The 23,657-nt window shown below is 35.2% G+C and overlaps 1 protein-coding gene across 4 annotated transcripts in view; it reads right to left on the bottom strand.

Moving 5' to 3' along the window:
• The window catches only part of grid2 (glutamate receptor, ionotropic, delta 2), a 537,682-nt gene extending 514,239 nt beyond the window's left edge, over window positions 1-23,443 (bottom strand). For 3 of the 4 annotated variants that reach the window (XR_003674813.1, XM_028457897.1, XM_028457899.1), the window contains exon 1: window positions 22,733-23,443. Coding sequence is in view for 3 of the 4 variants with exons in the window: in XM_028457897.1 (XP_028313698.1) it covers window positions 22,733-22,820 (88 nt within the window). In the remaining variant the exon portion in view is untranslated. The remainder of the gene's footprint in view (window positions 1-22,732) is intronic. The other variant, XM_028457896.1, reaches the window with a different exon arrangement.
• Window positions 23,444-23,657: the final 214 nt, after the last annotated feature.

The following is a 23,657-nucleotide window of genomic DNA, read 5'->3' as shown; positions in this document are numbered from 1 at the left end:
TTGGGACGTAAATCATTATTTTTACACTTTATTTCCACTTTAGAATCAGAATCAGCTTTATTTATTATTGCATATGTTACAGAGCAACAAAATTAAATTTCAGTTTCATTCCGTTCGAAGACAATCACATATAACATGGGAGGACAACAATAGGAATAGGTTCCCTATTGGGGAGGACAGTATAAAACTAGGAAAAAACCTCCTTGGAATATGTGCAATAAAAGCAAAACAGTCACACAGAAACTGGAGAACATAGCGTGTGGGCGGGGTGGGTGGGTGTGTCAGGGGGTCCAGGGTGGAGAAAAGGAAAGGATTTCCAGCCACTGGGGGGCGCGCACGTACAGCCTCTTGTGGGCGCTTCACCCGCCCTCCTTACGTTTAGTTCTTGGTGCATATCTATTAAACTCTAATAATTAAATGCTCTTTTAATTACTGCTACATTTTTAGTTTCTCATTATTACTTTCTTTGTGTGTTTAGCATTAATTATCGTTATTTTCAATGAAGAAAAGTTAAGGAGATTGGCATGAAATTGAAAAACGTCCTCCTGTTTGTCACGCCCACCTGTCATGTCTCTGTTCCCCACTAGGGGGCGTAGCAGAATTCCAGAAGCATGTGGAAATATGGAAAGATGAGGAAATTGAAATGTAACGGAAATTTGTAAACTGATGCGCAAAAGATACAAAAATTATAAAGTGTTTAAAACTTTATGAAATTTAAAAAATGTTGTACTTTTAGCCTAATGTAAAGGAATACAGCTTATGGCATTTCCTGATTTCTACAACAGCAAATAAAAAGAATAAAATGCTGCTAAAACAGGAAAATAGAAGCACAATCACATCACAGGAAACCAATAAAAAACGAAGACGAAATGTAATAAATCATAGTTGTTATAATCAGTCAAACATTTTTAAAGTGTAAATATGAGAAGTGGAAGTCGGTGGGTGATGAAAACAAACCAAAGCTGTTTGTATCATTTATCATCATTGGTCAAATCATGCAGATCAAACTGGCTCAGTACAGCTAATCAAAGCCAGAGCCAGAAACACACGCCAGCAGCTCAGAGACGGTATTTCTGGCAGAGCGTGTTTCTGATAACACGTTACATGGCCAGGTCCTGCTGTTGATGTTCGGCCAAATGAGAAGAAAAGAGAGACAAATATAGCTGCTGCTGGCAGCGCTCGCTCTGCTAGCACGTTAGCACCACGGCTAACGGTTAGCTGCTGGCACTGCTCGCTCTGCTAGCACGTTAGCACCACGGCTAACACTTACTGGACTGTTCGGTTACACATGAAATACAGATTATACAAAAGTAATCTGTGCAATGTTGGTTGTACACAGGAATAAACTATTGTGTGTGTACAATGTGTATGTGTTAAACTGTTGATCAAAAGTCAATAGAAAATAATGTTGGAAAATAAACACACAAAAAAAGTTTTTAAAATCTTTCATATTTATTCTGATAAAAAGTGCAATTAACAATATGCAGTGATTCTAATCAAAGTGTCTTTGATTCAAAAACAAAAAATTGTTAGAATTTCATATTTTGCATAATTTATACAGATCATGGAAGGGATAAAAGTTTTTTTGTTTTTTTTAAACATTAAATATGTTTAAAACTACAATTGCATTTTATTCTTTTAAAATATATATTATATAGTTTTTTACATTGTGTAATTTTATATTACATTTATACAATATATAAATAGATTTTGTGAATGCACATATATTAAACATTTACATCACCAAACGTCAAACCAGGAAGTGAAGAAACTGTGACTAAAAAGCTTGAATTTAAAGAAACTGAGGAAGAAGTTTCTCCTTATAAACTTTAATCCTAAACAAAGATTCACTTTTTCATTTATCTTTGTGTGTGTTCGGTTATAATAACTGGGTTATTATAATAATCCACCTTTCTGACCTCAAATATTGTCTCTTAAGCGTTACCTCCATCATCTAGTGTGTTCTCTGCAGGTTTAATATCGATCCATCCACTGCTGATAAACGGAGCAGGAAAGTAGATTTTATTGACATTTCCACCTCCATGGTACACACACACACACACACACACACACGCACACACACACACACACACACACACACACACAGGTTTAAACTTTAGAGGGAAACTAAACTATTGCTCAGACCAGTTTAAAAACTATGTATATTTTCATTTGTTAGTTTTGTGGAACAATCTTTAATTAAACTATTAAACAAAGTATAAATATAATGCAGCTTAAAAAATTACTAAATATATTATGGAATGTAAATCTCACAGATGTTAACGATTCATTTCATGTTTTGTTTTTTTAAAGAGCTCGACTGGAGTCATTTTTCTTGTATTGTCCATTTATTTTATTGGATTTTGCATTTGTTAATGGTAAAAATGGGGGTAGGAATAGATTTCATTGTATCTATTTTAATCATTCGAATAAATAAATAAATAAATACATAAATACACCAGTGGAAACAGATGAAACACTCCCATTAAAAACTGTTTTAGTTCCACTCATGAAAACGCTTTTCAAATTGTTTTTTTTATTTATGTTTCTATCATTTTATCATTTTATGAGGGTGTATTTTTTTTACAGAGTATTTAAAGCTGCAGCTGCCATGTTTTAATGAGTTTCCAATGTTCGACCTTGAGTTGATGCTAAAGCAGCAACTTTATTTACTCTGAGCTGTAATATGAAATAAATATATATAGAATATAATCTACCTGAAGCCCTTCAACATGTAAGTGGAGACAAACACAGGTTTTAAAAAGCGTTCACACTCACTGTAGTCGTAATCCTTTGTGTTACAAATAAAATTAAGTGTGCACGTGTATTTTGTTGTGTTTTATTCAAATCTTTCCCCTTGTTATTGTAGCTTAACTTTGGATTAATCCACTTCTGCTGTGTCCTTTGTCATTTACATGTCGCTGTGTGTACTTTTCAACCATAGTGTGTGTAACAGTGTGTACATAGTGTGTCTTAGTGTGGATGTGTACGACTGACTCAGGTCACCAGGAATCACTGGTTATTATTAAGACGAAAAACAACAATATCCTGATGATTAAAGCTTCGACCCTAAAGAGGATTTACAGCTTAACTTTTTAAGATTTAGCTACAAGACTTATGCTACAGCACCAGTGTAATTGAATAAAATATTTGCATAAGGATTACTAGTAGCCTGTTCTATTCTTCTCTTTTAATGCCATAAAGATATTTATTAATTACAGACATCAATGCTAAAGCTAGCCTAGCAATCGTGATTCAACGTGATTTTCATTGACTAATCAAACTTTTATGTCTCATATACTACTGTGTTATATATATATATATAAACTGTATATTATATATTATTACTGTGATGCAGCAGAAGAAGAAACAGGCAGAGATAATGTTTTTCCCTGAAGCTATAAAAGCATTAGCCTCACGTAGCTAACTGCTTCACTTCTCCTTTAGATCGTCTCCTTCCACACATTCACGCTGACTCAGTCCTGACAAATGACACTACAACACACACGTGTCAAACTCAAGGCCCGGGGGCCAAATACGGCCCTTTAGAGCAGTGTTTCTTAAATGGGGGTACGTGATGGCACTAAACATTACCAGTAACTCACAAAACAACAACAAAAACACACAAAATAAGAGAAAAATATACTGAATAATTGAAAAAAAAAAAAACAGACAAACAACAAAATACACAAAATGACACCAAAAACACACACACACTAAAAGAGAAAAATACTTACTATTACCAGCAACACAAAAAACAAATACACACTAAATGAGAGAAAAATACACACGATCACTACAAAATACACAAAAATAACAGAAACATACAAAACGACATAACACACAAAATAAGAGGAAAATTTCCTGAGGAATAAAAAGAATAAACAACAAAACACACAAGATGATGATAGAAATGATCAGATTGATTAGAACATGAACTGAAAATACAAACATCAGTCTCGAGGAAGATGATCATAAATTTAAAAAAACGACAGAAATAAATCTATTCAGGAAAAACTAAATATTGTTTCATTCACTTATTTACGAAATGAAATTATTTAAAATGTTAAAAATCAGCCCATCATTATGATTTATAGATGATTTAAATGTTGTAGTCGGTCATAAGGACGACTTGGATTCAAAAATTAGAGAAAGTGAAACTGAAAGTTTGAGAACCAGTGCTTTAGAGCAGTGGTTCTCAACCAGGGGTACGTGTACCCTTAGGGGTACTTGAACACATTACAGGGGGTACATGGAAACATTGATGAATCTATTTCCAACATGCTGAGTCATATTTAAGCCTAATTCTGATACTGTACATGCTCATCCAACATCTTTTCCACCCTTTGACAATAAACTGCATTAATGGAATAAACAACATTGTGGCCTTAATATCATATTAAATTGTTACTAACATGTTACACACATTACTAAAAATTGAGGTAAATATATTCTTTGATATACAATAATCAGTGACGTGCTGTGACCACTAGGGTTAGGTAGGCACGTTGCAAATAGAGAACACCAATGACTATTTCATATGTTTCTGCTGTCAAGTGTTAATTTAATTCAAATCAATTTTATTTGTATAAAGCAATTTCCAACAAAGTCATCTCAATGCGCTTATCAAAATATAAAATTCATAATAAGAAAGAAAAAACCCAATAAGATCCACATGAAGTATTTATCATCTAACAAAATCAACATCATAAACACCATTAAAGAAACATAAACATTATTTACTATAGCCTCCATACTCTCCAACAACATATATCTAATGACACGACAGCACATCTGTTGTTTGTGTTGGAAACACAGAAACATGGAGAAAATAACAACTTAGAACATCCTCAGTGAGGAACATCCACAAAGTCAATCCTTCCTTTTGTTCCATTCACTGTGAAAAGTATGAAACATGTTCTGACTTTACCTTAGTGAAGCTCTGGTATCTCAGGTGTTGGTCTCCATCTTTTAAAAGATGTCGTTTTTCCTCTAAACAAAGTTTCTCTATCATCTCTATCGCTGTCATCCTGACTGTAGTGTTGTCCCGCCCACTAGCTAGAGAACGTATCAGCAGTGGTCACGTGTCATCTATTCACTAATGTGCTGTGAACTTACGTATAGCATTTAGCATAGCACAGTTACGTGCAAAGGCAGCTCTCTACGATGCCTTTACGCATAAATTGATGTCACATTAGGGACCTGACTGCGCATGCGCAAACACGTGAACTCACGCAATGAGAACGGAGGCAGAAGAGCGACGTGCCTTTGGGAGGGGGCGTGGCCTCCCTCTGCCTTACAGCGGAGCGAAAAAAAAGCTGTTCCAGGAAACAGCTGTTTAGTCATTTGGGCGATGAAACGCACAAAATGCGGACACTTTCAAACTTATAGGTACTGTAGGCTATTGGAAATAAAATAAATAAATAATTTATAATTAAATAAAAAAAAATATATATAATTAAATAATCAAAATATCATTTCACCCTTGGGTAGGCACTGCCTACCTTGCCTACCCTGACGGCACGTAACTGACAATAATTGTATTGCACAGAATTGATATTTAGTGTGCGTTAAATGTACACGTTGACATTTTCAAGCTGTAGTAGATTTCAGAGACCAACATGTTAACAATATGTAAATAAAATGAGAAAAGTGACTAAATTGTAGTGACGAAGGTTCTCCTAATCTAAAGAGATCCTCAGGGGGAACATGAGACACTGCTTTACAGCATCTAATCATGAATTATTGTGTAAATTACAACAGTTGTTGACATCTCAGCCTCTCAAAATACACAAATCCAATCAAACTCCTTTAAAATGTGCAGTGACTCACAGTTTTCCCGTCCCTATGTCACATGATGTCAGTCATTTTTAATCACAAATCTCAATTTTCTCCAAAATCCTGCCAGTTTCTCTAAATTATTACAAAATTTCCTTAAATTAAACAAAAATGTATCACAAAATCAAAGACATTTAGGTGAAGATCTGTCATTTGTTGCTTGGATAATGTGTTTTTCTTTTATTAATGTACGTATATATTATTAATGCATAGAACTAAGAAAAAATAATGATAAAATTACAATTTTTTGCACCTATAATCTGCTCCACAATTAACCCCTAAATGAAATATATTTACCACAGTGTGTAGAGTAGAAGTACTTCTTTTATAACATGTATTTTATTTTCAGTCCACTTTTATTTAACTAAAGAAAACAGATTTCACTCATATTCCCATAATCAATAATCAGCTCCAGTATTTAATAGTTTTTTGTTGGATCAAAGTAGAATAATAAATTATGTAATAAAATATGTGGATATGTTAGAGATTAATGAAAGGTTTTTCAGATTAATTTAATGTAATAACTGTTTTTACTGCAAATGCTGCATAAGCACTTTTATACACTCTGGTATATTTAGTATTTTCTAATAATGTAAGAAGTACTTTTACTTATATATATATTTACATACAACAGCTACTCAGGACTGTTAAGTATTATTCTCATTTCCTCTCGTGTGTTTCTAATAAAACTGTTATTTTAATAGAATGTTTATATTATGATTAAAGTCTGAAACATATACCTTTAGAATAAACAGTTGTTGAAACATCTTAAATATTTGGTTTTAAAAGACTTTCAAAAAAAGGGAAAAGAGGATTTTTTTAAAGCTTTGACCCTCCTCATATTTTTAAATGTATTTTTATTTATTTATTCATTGAATTCAAATGCTACAAAAAGCAGTGACACGGTGAATAATAATAAAACAGATGTTCTGCAGAAACAGAGTACGAGTGTTTTCCTTTGTAGCAAAATAAAAAGAAGTTTAAAGATCATTTATATGCAGCATTTAAAGTCCAAAATAAAATAAGAGTTTTTTGTTTGTGCGTAGTTTAAGTTTGGTTTGGTTTTTGTCTGTTTTTATTTTTCTTATTTAGATAAAAGTTTTATTGTCTTTGCACTGAAAACAATACAACAAAATCTTGTTGGTGTCACTCAATCATCATACAGCAGAAATATTAAAATATAAATGGAAGTAAATAGTAATAAATAAATAATGTTAAAAGCGACTAAAAGGCACAAGTGTGTTAAAACCTAAGCCACAATTTAACAACCTTTTATTAATAATGATAACGATAATAATAAAACAAACTTATGGGGAGAAAACATCAGCATTAATGAATGCAAACAGAGAAGCATTCAGAAACATAATAATAATAGTAAAACTGATAAAACAAAAAAAGTTAACATGTCAAAATATTTCACAGTTAATCACAACAGAGTAATAAACAGTTTTTATTTATTTATTTATGTTGTGTTTGGGTTTGTTTTTGCTATCAGTGCACAAACGTTGTAGGTTTAAATCCATGGATGAGTCATTTACAGTGTTTATCTGTCATAAACGTAAATATTTAAACTGGAGGGGAAAAATCAAGGGTTAAAATATTGTAGTTCAGCATCTAAAGTGAATAAAGTGTAAAAGTGAATAAAATGAGGTGAAGGAGAAAATCTACAGACAGAGAAATAAAGACCTGAAGGTTTGGTCCATGTTCAGATGTTAATAAGATAAGATAAACCTCTCACTCTGATCCTGATTTATTAATATTCTGTTTATTATACAGACACAACAACAGGGTCAGTATCTACAGACATACAGCATGACATCACCACAGAATAATAAATCTATCATTAAAACTCATTTTAACGAATAATATTGAATAAATGAAAAAAAGTTTTTGTTACGTGTTTAGCTCCTCCCCTTCTATCAGTGTTTATCTCCCCACTTCTCTCAGAGTTTAGCTCCTCCCTTTTATTTCTTGTTCTAATGAACATTTTCCTCTCCATCCTCATTGCTTTTGTGGAAACTTTACATTTAGCATCAACTTTACATTTAGCATCAGCTTTACATTTAGCATCAGCTTTACATTTAGCATCAGCTTTACATTTAGCATCAACTTTACATTTAGCATCAGCTTTACATTTAGCATCAGCTTTACATTTAGCATCAACTTTACATTTAGCATCAACCTTATATTCAGCATTAACTTAACATTTAGCATTAACTGTTCATTCAGCATTAACTATACATTTAGCATCAACTTTACATTTAGCATAAACTTTATATTTAGCATTAACTTTACATTTAGCATTAGCTTTACATTTAGAGTTAACTTTACATTCAGCATTAACTTTACATTCAGCATTAACTTTACATTTAGAGTTAACTTTACATTCAGCATTAACTTTACATTCAGCATTAACTTTACATTTAGAGTTAACTTTACATTCAGCATTAACTTTACATTCAGCATTAACTTTACATTTAGCATTTGATTTATATTTCACATTAACTTTACATTTAGCATTAACTGTTCATTCAGCATTAAGTCTACATTTAACATTGACTTTACATTTCACATTCACTTTACATTTAGCACAAACTTTACAACTAGCAATAACGTCACATCGAGCATTAACTTTGCATCTAGCTTTAGCTTTACATTTGGTATTAGCTTTACATTTAGCAATGCGTACCCTGACACGACTCCTTGTATTTGCTGTTCTATAAATAAAGTTAAATTAATTTACTGAGGCTAAAGTCATTCACAGAGAAAATATTTCTGAGGATCTAAATCTACTTTAGCAGATATTTAAAGACAATAATCCAGATGTTGAGCGTTATAAACCATGTGCAATGATGAGCTTTAAAATGCAACCATGATCAGAATCTAATGATCCTTTATTTTACTGCTATTACATTAAATGATGTAATTACAGCTTTTTCGATTTTAGAGAAATATAACAAGTGAGAATTTAAATGAACTAAAAGCAGGAAAACAAATAAAAACATGATCAAATGACGAAATACAACACAAAACATCCGATATGTGACAGTGGAAAAACACTACGTGCTACGCTAACAGCTCGACTCCAAACATGTTTTCACCACAAACAACACGGACAATTCCAGCATCCTGTTGTTACTGCTATGCATATTTAATATTACCCAGGGTGCTTTGCATAGCACGCCACGTCTGAATTTATTTCACAGCAGAGCTTCTTTGTAGCCTTGGGATGAATGTCGCTACATACAGGACGACTTTATGCAGCTTTATTATTACCGTAAACACGCGGGATGCTTCTTTACATGCTTGGTGCCCTGCAGGTGTGTGTGTGTGTGTGTGTGCGTGCGTGCGTGCGTGTGTGTGTGTGTGTGTACTGGATGACTAAGTGTGTTTTAAAGCTGGTTGGTGTGGCTGTAATAATAAGTATCTGCTGATTAGAGTTGGCTAAGCTGCTCCATAATTAACACTTTGATTAATTGGACTCTTTACAGGTGGTTTCACTATTATTTAATCCAACACAAAACCAAAAACAACCATTCATAAGGTGAGAAAAGTTTTTAACACTGAAAAGTTACGATTTAATCACAGTTAAACGACCCGAGTGTTTTTTTTCATCTTTTTCTCAGATGAACTTTGAAATGATTGAATTTTAAGGGTAATTATTGAGCTAAAGTTGGTTTTCATTAATGTTTTAATTAAAAAAGACAGTGACTACATTTACATGAGAACTTTAAATCCCCTTTAATTCAGAAAGAAAATTAAATCCTCTTTATGAAATATTAAAAATCACTGTGTTAACAACTCATTCTGAATAAAAAGGACCATTCAGAATCAAGGTTGAATCTGAACTAAAGGACTGGTTTATTCTGATTTTAATTCTGAATTGTTTGATTTTCCATGTAAATCTCATTTTAGAATGACTATTTCCATGTAAACACAAAACAGAATACTTTAAATCAGAATTATTTAATTCAAAATAATTAATTTCAAACTAAAACACTTGTAAAAGTGGTCAGTTAAGACAAAAAAGTGTTACTTTCTGAAGAATAAACTGGGATATATTAATCTTATTTTATTTTAACATTAAGTAGGATGACATCAGTAGTTTATTTCTGTTTATAGTAAATTAAATTAGTCTTAAATGTGATTGTTTCATGTGTACTAGTCGTTATATCAGCTAGCTGTTTAATCTATTACATTATTTGTACAGTATGAGTACAATAATACTTTCTACAACTTCCGATAGGCCAGTGGTTCCCGATCTTTGTCCCGTGTACCGCTTTGCTATTTTGTCAAATCATATGAACCCCCTTTATATCATGAGTACCTCTATAATTTCATATGCTTTTTTATTTGTTGAACAGCGATTAGTGAACAAACACTAATCTGTGTCTCAAACACTGGTTCCCTAAAGCTTCATCTACAAATTTAAAACAATGAGTGGAATTTAAAGCTGAATTTAGTTAAACTATTCATTTTATGTGATTAGTTCAATAGTTAGTAAATATTCTCTTAATATGAAGCTAATATAACACAGCAACACACTGTAATAAACTGCTTAAAATTCTCACATTCTCATTCCCTCAGGTTTAGAGAGTTTAGTTCACTATAATTTAAATGAATATAATGGTCTGACCTCTATAATTATATATTTGTAAAGCATGTACGGCTGTGATTATCTTTAAATATGAATATGTTAGCGGTCAGTTCCTCTGTGACTGTTTAAAAATGGTTGTTTTTAACGCTGAGAGCAAAACCGTGGACACGTGACGTAGGAAGTTGTGTGACAAGCTGCCAAGTGTGTCAAACAAACAAACAGCGTGAATTAAACGTTACACAGACGTTAGCGTGTTAGCGTGTTCTACACCTCCTGTAATCACAGACGGGAGGAAAACCATGATGAAAAGGTGGAAATATAGGATGAGGGGGAGGATTAAAGAGGACAAACTGTGTGTGTGGGGGGGGTGGATAAAACATAGCTCATTAAAAAGAAACATGGCTGTTTCATTTATTCTGTTTCATCGTTTCATATTAATTCATCAAAATTTTAAAAATGTATAGGACAAAAAAAACTGCTAATATGCTTTAGAACTTTGACTCATGAGGTGATTTCTACATTTTGTTTGTCAGATTTGGGTTATTAGAGAATCATGATTGATGGGGGGGGGGGCATTGATTATGTATTGATTAAGTTAAGGAGCAGAAATATAAGAATTATATTCTTCTCACTGCTCTTTTACAATCATGAAAAGTATCATTTAGTCTGTGATATTATTTGATGTAAATAGAAAATCTATGTTGGTTTGCATTTTCATGAAATAAATAAATAAATAAATAAATAAATAAATAAATAAATAAATAAATAAATAAATAAATAAATAAATAAATGATGAAGTTCAAGCATTTTGGAAAGTAAATATTTGAAATTATGTGTATTATAAAAGTGAAAAGTATTGTAAAGATCAAAAATGGTGCAAAGAAACTAAAAATGTATCTAGAAATGATTCAAATCCGAGCACAGAAAATAAAACTCAACCTTTGGCCGAGAGTCGAACCAAACTCTTGTTCTGTTAATCTGGTCTGTTACATGGAACATCTGAGGGTTCTACAGATTATTTATATCATCAAATACACCAGGATTTAATCTGCAACACTGAGACAACAGCAGCAACATGACATTTATCACATGTATTAAAACTGTGTAAATATTACAGATAGAGAAAAACATGTGGATGAGGTTTAACAGCATGAGGTGGAGCATAAAAAAAACATGTAAATGAACTAAAAATAGGGATTTATAAAAGGTGAAAAGCTTCTCTATTGGCCTTTTATCTGTGCATCATATTTATGACACATAATAATAATAATAATAATGAAGGTAATGAAGGAAAAGTCTCAGTATTGTTGTGTTTAATTTACAGTGAAAATGGTTTCATCTGATAGAGATGAATCACAAAGCCACTCATCCTCTCTTTGTTTTCATTTAATCTCAGTTTCACTCAAATCTAATCCTGATCACAAAGGACTGAACAGCATGCACTAAAACTCATATCTACATTTTTGTTCTCAAAATGGGAAAATCCAATAAAAATATACATTTTTTAAACAAATAAATGTTTCTCTTACTCTTGGATATGTGCAAAATCTAAAAAAAATAAATGATCATAAAAACTGGTGGAATCACCTGAATTAAAAAAAGAAACACTTAAATAAAACTTTTTATTGTTTCATGAGGTTATTCAGACGTTTCCATATTAAATGTGTGGTTAAAACAGAAACAATAATTACACGTCACAGGACGTGACGTATTTAGTCATTTTTCTACAACTACACCAAACTTTCCATATTTTAACCTATTTTCTTCACCTTTTTTTTTTGCCATAATTTTGCTCCTTTTAATTAATCTTCGCTGCATTTCTGACACTTCACATCACATTAAATTACATCACATTTCATTGACTTTTCTGCACATTTACTCCACCATATTTTGTGATTATTTTTGCCAATTGAACCACATTCACCATTTGTCATGTCCTTTATTTATCAGTTTAAACTAATTGTTCTAATATTGACACTTTTTGCCACTTTTTCTCTATGTTTTTATCCAATTTGCAACTTTTAACTAATTTCTGTGGTTTTTAAAATCCCATTTCACCACCTTTTCCACCATTTTTGGTCACTTTGAACCGATTTTATTTCTGAATAAAACAAAGATTTCCATCTTTAAGTTTACTATACACTATGGCCCAAATAATAATACATTTCCTGAATAACAGTGAATAACATTCAGATCAATTAATAAATATGTAAATATTGTAATTTTCTACATTGCCAAAGTATAAATCTTGAATCTCGATATTAACAGAAGTAAAAAGATCAAAAGTAGTAAAAGAACGGTGCATTTACTTTGAAAATGTTCAGTGATGAACTTGTGCAAACGAAGCAGGCGAAAAGAACAAAATCCTAAGCTTTATTGTTTAAATGAAGTATTTTTTCTCTTTGTTCTCACAAAACTTAATGATTAGTTGGTGAAACATGTGATTTTTAGCTGCACTGAATGTTCTGCTCTGCTGCTGAATCAAATCATTCACTTATAAACACGCTTTTGTTGTTTAAATGAAGAGGTCTGCACGTTTTCTATTGAATATTTAACAAAAAGACCCAGAAAAAATTACCAAGGAGCTGTTTTTATGTCGTCGTCCAGTTCTCAGAAATGAATTATACTTAGAAATGAAAAAGGTCAGAGGAGTTTGGGAGAAAAATACACAAACAAAAGCATAAAATATTAAAAAAACATGTGTTTGAACTGTGAATGAAAGCAGTGTGTATGGATGCATACATGCGCTTGAGTTTAAGAAGCTATGGTACAATGATGTTACCCCCGCCGTGTTTTCAATGAATCATTTACGAATGAATGAAGCGAGCCACGACAATAAAGGGAAATGTTCCCAGGGTTTAAAAGTGCTGCACGAGTGTGTTATTGTGCACATTCTCAGTCGGTGCGTGCGGGTAGCCACTCTCTGTCTCTTTTATAAGTACATAAATACACACACACACACACACAAGCTTCATCATGTGTGCACAAAGCAGAATAAACTTAGAAAAACCAAGATGTTTCTCCTTTTTTCAGCCTCGCTCATGAATCAGTGCAGGAACTGAAACGCACTCAAGTTTAAACAATATGTACACACACACGCGCACACACACGCGCACACACACACACACACACACACACACACGCATTCGCACACGCACACCTTGTTCTGTGCCCATTCAGGGTGACTTACCCTCCAGTGAGACTAATACAGACTAATACAGACTAAAACAGACGAAAAAAGACTAAAACAGACTAAAACAGACTAGACTAAAACAGACTAATACAGACTAAAACAGACTAATACAGACTAATACAGACTAGACTAAAACAGACTAAAACAGACTAAAACAGACCAAAACAGACTAGACTAAAACAGACTAATACAGACTAAAACAGACTAATACAGACTAATACAGACTAGACTTAAACAGACTAATACAGACTAAAACAGACTAGACTAAAACAGACTAAAACAGACTAAAACAGACTAAAACAGACTAATACAGACTAATACAGACTAGACTAAAACAGACTAAAACAGACTAAAACAGACTAAAACAGACTAATACAGACTAAAACAGACTAAAACAGACTAATACAGACTAAAACAGACTAAAACAGACTGGAGCAGCAGAATCACGTCAAGCAGAAAAAAGCTGGAAAGACTAAAGAGGAGAGAGGGCAACTGTGTTCACTGTGCTGTGAGAACACACACACACACACACACACACTTCCTTTAAGTCCAATTTAAAACTATTCCGTTATTATTTCAGTAACTGCTCAGAGCTGACGGCGTTCAGAACAAACGTTCCATGAACGACTGTAGGCAGCGTCCAAACGCTTCACAACCCGACTTCATCATCTGAGAGGAATTGTTCAATGAGGGACATAATTTATCATTGTGTGACAGTAACAACAGTCCCTCCTGGGTGTGTGTGTGTGTGTGTGTGTGTGTGCAACATAATCACAAATATCACTGTATGGACATTGATTTCTTACAAACTAAAGGAGATCAATAATATTCACACATTGATGGATCCTGTACAGACTAGATACTTTTATACTAAAGTACTGTACATGTAACTGTAACAGGCTGTGTTGTTTTCCTGTCATTGTGCATGTTTTTTCTGTCTTGTGTTTTTTCAGTCAATTTTGTGTATTTTTTTATGTCTTTCTTTTCTGATTTTTGGATATTTTCCTCTGTCATTTTTTTCCTTGTCCTTTCTGTGCATTATTTTCTTTTTTGTGTGTGTATTTCTCTCAGTCAATTGTGTATTTCTTTGTATTATGTCTCTTCATTACATCTTATATATTGGAGTCATCACTTTGGTCATTTTGCATATCTTTCAGTTGTTGTGTATTATTGTCATTTAGTATATTTTTTATCATTTCTTATTTTTGTTGTTTTGTATATTTTTCAGTTGTTGTGTGTTTTTTGTGTATTTAATGATGCTAAAGAGAGAAAATCTAGATTTCATGTGGATAATAAACATGAAGAGAAGCAGGTGCTTTGACCCACTGACTTCATCGCTCTACAACAGTTTAGTCTTCAGATGACATTTGTCTAGTATCCACAGGATAAAAACACACACAGAACAACACAATCATCCCTAAAGTGCAGCGTGTGTCGGTCCATCTGCTCAGATCCCCCTCCAACACACACACACACACACACACACACGCTGAGAGGAACCTCCACAAGACATAAGACTTTCTCTTACAGCCAGTTGTCATCCTGCTTCAGCCTCACACACACACACACACACACACACACACACACACACACACACACACACACACACACACACACACACACACACACACACACACACACACACACACACACACACACACACACACACACACACACACAGAGATTAGGGGTTCTGCCTCGGTGCTCCTTCCATCACCACGAGAACCCACAACCACAAAATTCTACTATAGTCACAACCAGTGGTTCTCAACCTGAGGGGCAGAACCCTGAGACACTGGGAGGGTGCCTTCAAGACACTAGGAATATTTTCTGATTTCTCATTTTTACTTATTTTTACCATTTTTCTGCAACCACACCAAACTCTCCATCTTTTAACCTATTTTCATCACTTTTTATTGCCATATTTTTGCTCCTTTTAATGTATTTTTGCTACATTACCCACATGTTACATATGTTATTAAAAATAATCATTCATTTTATTTAAAAAGCACCTTTCAGGCCACGCAAGGACACTTTACAATAACAAGTTCTGATGAACTACGGCCGGTCCCACGGAACGTCTCAGCGCCAAACAGCTCGTACCACGTTCCTGAGAATTCAGTCCAATGACTCGTTTCTACAGAGTAAAAAATGTCTCCTAGAGGCTCTAGACATTCGCTCATAGAATATCCATATCACATTACAGCCCCATTCAATGAGCATTAACAAAGGAGTAGTCATTTAAAAAATTATTATTATTATTATTATTATTTAATGTTGTTAGAGAGAGCACAGTTCACCAAGTCAAATTCCTCATGTGTGTAACATACATTACATGGTTAATAGAGTTGATTCTGATTCAAGTCGAAATGAACTCAAAACACAATATGGTGATAAATGTGTTTGATCAAAGGGTCACATGATCAACATTCATGTCAGCATTTAGAATAATGAGTGATCTAATACAGGAAAACATTTTAAAAATGTAAAGCAATTTTGTGTTTTTCTCTCTTTCTGTGTATGTTTGTTGTTGTCTTGCTCGTTGTGAAGCATTTTGTGCATTTCTGTTTTTCTTTTTGTATTTTTCGTGTAACATGTTTTTTGAGTCATATTGTGTATTTAAGTGGCCATTTCGCATTTTTTGTGCATTTTTTGTGTGTTTCTGATGTGGTTTTGCTTCTTTGTTAGTACTGTGGGTTTGTGTACTTTTCATGTCATTTTCTGTAATTTTGTATATTTTTCTGTTCTGAGTCATTTTGTGTATTACTGTTGTCGTTTTGTACTTTCACTTTGGGAGCCACATTAAATTAGATGAAGGACCACATGTGGCCCCTGGGCCACCAAGTCTGCTTTAAGGGATTATAAATTATAAAAAAAAAAAGGATTATAAATTAGACATTTGTTGAATAATTTCACTCGTTGACCACATGTAGAACACACTGAGGTCAGCTTTACGCTGCAGAGGTGAATGAGGGAAGACTTTTTTTAAGATGACACAAAGGAATGATTATTGATTGTTTCAACATTCACTGCTCCACGGGTTGCATGGCTGAGTCAGAAAGACGTGCACAGACGTCGACGCGTGCACACCAACACCCCACACGGCACGTGTTGATCCTTGTGAGACGCAAAATGAAGTTTTTGTGGTGAACTTTTTAATTTATTTGGTACATAACAGCAGATTAAAACACACACACACACACACACACACACAAAGAAAAGAAAGTGAGAGTATCAAAGAGGACGAGTGGACGACAAAGCTTGACAGATCATCCATTCACAGCCTGAGATGAGATGTTTAGAAATCCTCCTTCTCCTATGGGTTAGAACCAAAAAAGCTCCAAAATGAATGAGAAACCAGTACATGACGTCTCTTCTCCCCCATTTATTCCCCTTTAAAGTAATCCTGACCCTCTCATCTGCTCTTCCATCGTCCCAACAGGACTAGAACTATGACTGAACTCTCTTCTCTAACACCAGAAGCTGGAATTAATGCTTTTAAAGTCTTTTTTTTTCAGTTCCAGCAGGTTTTTGTTCATTGTGACAATACCCTCAACATTATCATTTTATGAAGGAAAAAAAGCATAAACTGTGGATCTAGTGATGAAAAGAGTAACGTTAGGTAACCTGACATCAATGGGAAAAAGTATTCTACCTATCCATTAGAACAATAGTAACTAAAGCCCAAAAGTCAAAGTAACTAAGTAGATATATTAGGTTCAGGTTTGAGGTTTTTAAACTAATTTGTATAATTGAAAACAGTGATTTAATGCTGGAAATAATCAGTAACAGTCTTTGTTAAATATGATGCTCAAATATTACAAGCAACAGATTATTGTGATAATAGATTTGTTTTCTTATAACATCTGTATGGCTTGGTGGCTTTTGTAGACTAAAAGTTTGTCATAAATTTCATCAACTTAATGTGTCAATAACTACGACTAATTTTGAAAATGACACTGAGGAAAACTATCAAAATATATTTATATTTACAGCAACAAGTTGTCCTGCTTTTCCTGGTTTTAAAACCCTGGTTTGGGCCCACACCGGTTCTCCTGATCACCCACAATGCCATGCGTTCTACGTCATCTCTGATACTTCCTGTGTTTGATCCGCTCTGAGAACATTTGTGTTCACGATGAACCTAATCACTCTAGACTTTGATTGGAAACGATCTGAGATCCATAGAAACAATCATTCTCCTGTTTGATCCACTGTAGACTTGGTTTGTGTTCACATCGACCAAACCATGAGGACTATCAGACCAAACACTCTAGGATCTATTGGTGTGACTGCACACTAAATATCTATTACATGACTCAGCTAAATTTACCAATATCTGTTTTATTTATTGATCTGGTGCCGTTGCAGCAGATCTCATAGATCCCAGTGTACACTGTGTGTGTGTGTGTGTGTGTGTGTGTGTGTGTGTGTGTGTGTGTGTGTGTGTGTGTGTGTGTGTGTGTGTGTGTGTGTGTGTTAATCCAGCTTTATAGCCTCACATTCTCCCTGTATATATAGATATATACACACACATACACAACGTCTCTCAGACACACTGCATTGATAAAGCTGGGAGTCATTACCATGCAGAACACAGCGTGGTGAGTGGACTCCGCCTTCCTCCTGAATGCTGATCATTAGAGAGACAAAGTGGGAGAGAGAGAGAGAGAGAGAGAGAGAGAGAGAGAGAGAGAGAGAGAGAGAGAGAGAGAGAGAGAGAGAGAGAGAGAGAGAGAGAGACAGAGAGAGAGACAGAGAGACAGAGAGCGAGAGAGAGAGAAGCAAGAACAGAGGAAAAAAGAGGGGGGTGGGTGGGGGGGCAGCAGTTCAATCACTTAATGTTGGACAGAACAGGAGGGAAAACACTGGCCATACACTGCCTTTAATATCAGCACAGAACAGAATAGACCTCAGCAACAGCTAATAACTTTATTTATTTATTTTCTTCTTCTGATACACTTTCATCCATACATCCATCCATACATCCATCCATCCATACATCCATCCATTCATACATACATCTTTAACAGCAACAAAGAGATTAAAGAGGGATTACTTCTGACATGTCACTGTGATGCGCCTGCTGAGTATTCAGCTTCTTTCTTTCTTTCCCATGCAGTCCTGAGTCAATCACACACACACACACACACACACACACACACACACACACACACACACACACACACACACACACACACACACGATCACATCTTAAGGAAAGACTGAGTATTTGATTCCATGAAAGAATGTATAAAATAATAAAAGGATTAATTGTGAGGTGGTTCCTGTGATTTAAAGCAGACGCTGCATCCATGGGAAATAAAGTATTGATTAGCAGTAATGTGGGGGCAGGGGGGGGTGTGACTGAACCAATCAGAGTCTGTTATCTAACACACACACACACACACACACACACACACACACACACAGATAAGTGGAAATAAATAACCACTATTATTAAATAGTTTAACTTTGACCAACTGTAAAGTCATTTAAACATTAAACTAGTGCTAATGATACGCAGCATTCTGTTCATTAGAAACCACTCGTTAATGTTGAATAATAATAATATCATGTTAGTTTATTATCTCACTCTCTAAATGACTTAAAAATATTAAAAGATCTATTTACACATGAAGGTTTAAAACAGGAACAAAGAGTTTGTAAACCAGTCAGCATCCATGTGTTAAACTTAGTGATGCACGATATTATCGGTCTGCTATCATATCGGCTTTAAGATCTCGTCCATTCCACTAGGGCTGTGCATTACATGAATGTGACGATATGATACCATTCACGATTTACACGTCATGTTACGATATACCCCGATGCAAAAAAATACAATACACATTACGATATATCGCAATATCCATAATTATAAATGTCAAATGTTCATCAAACTGTATAAAAAAAAAAAATTTTCAAAAAAGTTTAACTTTTCTACTCCAACAGATTCTGATTGTGTTAAGTTTTTAAATTCTTAAATCAAACTAACCACATACATTCATCAAAGTGTCCAGTATGTTTTATAAAAATAAAGCTAAAAGTCATAGAGACGTGAGGTAGTTTAACAAGGTCTGATGGTGCGTACGTGTTTTGCTAATGTTAGCAACATTAAATTGTTATTTTTTTTAATCGATTTGGACATTTTTTGGATTTGTATGATAACTGCACGATGAGATCGCACCAAATCGATTTTTTCTTACACCCTTATGCCTACAGTATATAATCAACCAATAAAATCACAGGCTTTACCTCCTTGATCAACCCATAGACGTCATAACGGCATAATAATAAATGTCTTGCATAATGACGTAAACTGAAGTATTTTTCTTATTTTACAGGAGAAATAACTGATGTTACATTATTTTCAGATTTGTTTTCAGTTTATGTTTGACAACATGATAATAAATCTGTTTGTTTCCCAACAAAAACTGAAAGATCTTTGCAATCAGCAAAAAACAAATGTAATATCATGCATCTCTAGTTAAACTGATTAAGTCCATTGTCTTCACCCAGCTGTGATCAAACTGTACACAGATTTAAAGGTTTGATTTCCAACATTAAAACCTACAGACATGATGTATTCCTCTTTATAGGTGGATTTAAACAAACCCTCCAGTCTGTGAGCAGATATGCTTTTAGTTTCTTGCTGTGAAACATGAACGTGCTGCTGTGTCAGATCATCAGACGCTGAGTGATCCGACTAACGCCTGGATTACAGCCCCACCATACACCCTGTAGGGCATCGTCTCCGTCCCTGTTCTCCAGTTCAACATCGCTGTCTACTGTACGCAGTCGAACATATGACCTCACTCACTGATTCTGAACCTGTAAATCAGAAGCTTTACCCACACTGAGCTTGAACAGATGTCTTTATTTGGCTCTGCTGCTGCTGTTCTAAGTGTGATTTGAAACACTAACTTGGTCCAAAGCCTAGAAACAAACTCCAATCCAGCTCTTGGTAAATTAGCTTCAGGTAGCGAGCTAGCTATAGCTGAATTAGCCTGAGGGCTAGCTCTGAGTTTCAGTCAGACCAGGTCTCAATGGAACAACACGTTGGGTATTACCGGTGGAGCTTTACAGTATGTTCTGTGTTTAGATCAATGAGGGGCCAAATATGAACCAGTTTGATCTCAAGTGGGCCATGATTTTAGCTGGAAAAAAAGAGCAATTTTAACATAATTTTGCCCTAGTTTTCATTATCAGTCTCTGTAGGATCTTCACTTCACAACTACTTGAGTTAATAACCATTTTTTGTGTAATTTAGAGAAATTTTGTGCAACAATTTGTCAGAAATTGCCAGATTTATTGAAAATTTTGAGTTCTTTCTACAATTTACAATTAAAAACGACTGCATTCTAATGATGTAATCATGGGGAAAACTGTGAGCCCCTAAAAATATTGTGGAGTTTCACTAAAATTGTGAATTTGAGATAAATCTACAACTAGATTATTTGATAATTCACAACAATGAATGTTTTCTATTGTGTCCTGCAGGCTGAAATGGATGCTCTGAAGGGCCAGATTTGGCCCCCAGGCCTTGAGTTTGACACATGTGCCTTAGATTGTCCTAGTCTTAGTTCTAATCCAGATTCTAATCCTAATCCAGGTCCTCCAGGCAAGGATAGTGGAGTGTTTAGCCAATCATCACCTTCAGCAAAAAGAGTGAAACGGTTTGTTCATCTACGTCAATAATTACAAGATTATAATTACTAAACATTCCATCTTTAAAGATTATACAGAACAGCTAAAGAAAGTCAGATTTATTCCTGTTTTCAGTCCAAGGGAGAATAAAATATAAAGCTAAATAAATATAAAGCTAAATAAATATAAAGCTAAATAAACCAACGAAGGGAAGACACACTCAACAATCTCAAAGTACATTTATTCACTGAATTCATCCAACGCTTTGATTTATTTCCTCATATTTAGCTTTAACACAGTTTGGATCTTATAAAAATTATGTTTTTCCACTGGAATATGAAACTTAAGAAGGTAGCCAAACAAACCAAATTAGCGTACAGTATCTATTTATCCTGCAGAGGTGAAACGTATCATCATGGCAGCTCACATCACACACATTCTACCGATAAACTGGTGTGAACACAGACGTTCACACCAACTTCAGCAACTAGATCACATTCTGAAACAATGTAAATGACGCGACCTCCCTTAAACCGATGCGACTCGTGCGATCTGAGTCGCTTGAAATCACTCAAAATTTTACGTTTTGACCTTTTCAAGAGACTTCTAGTGACGCTGTGTCATCCAATCAGCAACGAGCTTCTCCCTACGTCACTTCCCTGGTCGTCACGTCACTGATGAAGTGATGAAGCAAGAATAAGTGGTACTATGTTCAAATGACTCATCACGAGCGATTTAAGCGACTATAATCACTGAAGTATCATTTGGTGTGATATGTTCAGGTTTATCATTCAGTTATAGTTTAGATATAAATTCAGCTCAAACTGAAACTGATGAAAGTCACATTTAGTCACATTTATGCATTATAATCCTATTTATTTTGTTATACTGTTCTTATATTATGTTGCCACAAATGTAAATATTATCATTTTATATTATATTATATTAAATGTGGAAAATGAACGAGAAAAAAATGTCTGATTTCTGCACAAAAATAAAATCTGAATTGTTCTTTAAAACCTGGTGTGTGAACGGAGCCTAAAGCGTGTGCATGTGAGATAGTGCACGTCTGTATAATGTGAGCCCACCACCACCACCGTGCGTCCTCATCTCATCCTACACCCCCCACACCCCCCCTCTCTCATCCTTCAGCCGGAGGTGACGGTCCACGGACAGAGCTCACTCCTCCATGCACGCACGCACACACACACACGCACGCGCACAGCAGTGCTCCACATATTGAAAAGCATCAGAAGCAGCGGAGGGACCGTCCTCTCTCCTCTGATACTGCAGCAGAGGAAGGATTCTCCTCTCCTCTGCAGTACGACATCCAACCTCAACCACCTGTTCTCCTTGTTCTCCTCCATCCTCACCATCAACCACTTCAATATAACTCCAGGACAAACTGGAGTCAGTGCGTCTATAATCAGAATAAGAACCATAGCGGAACTTACCGATGTGAATGATTGAATCCGACTGCGCGCATTTCCATTCCTGACTCCAAAAAACCACAGACAGCAGCACGAGCATCACAACTTTCATCTTGTCTTCAGATATTTCCCCCAAAAATTAATCAAAAACCACACAGAGACGCAGAGAGAGACAGGGATGGAGATGGAGCACAGTTCGAATCCCGGGCACCAATAATGCGTCTTTTCAGTCCCTCCGTGTCCTCAGAGATGGTCTGATCTCACTCTCTCAGGTCCTACAGTCCTATAGAGGAGCTCCGTGCATGGTTCGAATCCCGTCCAGATGAATAAATCCCGCTCTGAGCCGCAGAGGAAGCGTCGCATCCAAACGCCGACGCGTCAGGACGATGTGATCAGATCTAACGTCATAGATTCACCTTTACGCAAAGTGGGTCCAACACAGCCCTGAAAGGATCGGTTTAATCAGATCACATCCAGGGACGCAGCTCGATCCCCTGCACCAATCAGAGCCCACCGGCACCGGTAACGGAACAGTATCAGCCTCAGAGCACCGAACACACTAAACTTCCATCTCTCGCTGTTCCTCTGCAGAGACTTCAGCGGGATTTAAAGGATGGAAAAAGTCCGACTACGTCAAACCGTGTCACATGTTCTCATCACCGCAGAGCGCGCGCGTTATTCCCAAATTATTCCTGAAGATGAGGATGATGAGGATGAGCTCTAGTGTCTAGTGTTCCCTCTGAGAGACTGAGGAGGAAACAACGGAGAGGCTCTGAGAGAGAGCGCGTGCACGGAGGAGCGTGCACAGAGAGAGAGAGAGAGAGAGAGAGAGAGAGAGAGAGAGAGAGAGAGAGAGAGAGCACAGTCTCAGTCTGGATAGAATTACCTTGTTGAAAGGCAGAGATGAAACGTGAATGTTGGAGTGGGGGGTGGGGGGGGGGGGGAACTG

The sequence above is a fragment of the Gouania willdenowi genome, chromosome 9, assembly GCF_900634775.1.
Source record: "Gouania willdenowi chromosome 9, fGouWil2.1, whole genome shotgun sequence".
Classification (NCBI taxonomy): Eukaryota; Metazoa; Chordata; class Actinopteri; order Blenniiformes; family Gobiesocidae; genus Gouania; species Gouania willdenowi.
The sequence above is the reverse complement of the archived record's forward strand: the minus strand, read 5'-3'. Positions and strand labels throughout refer to the sequence as shown.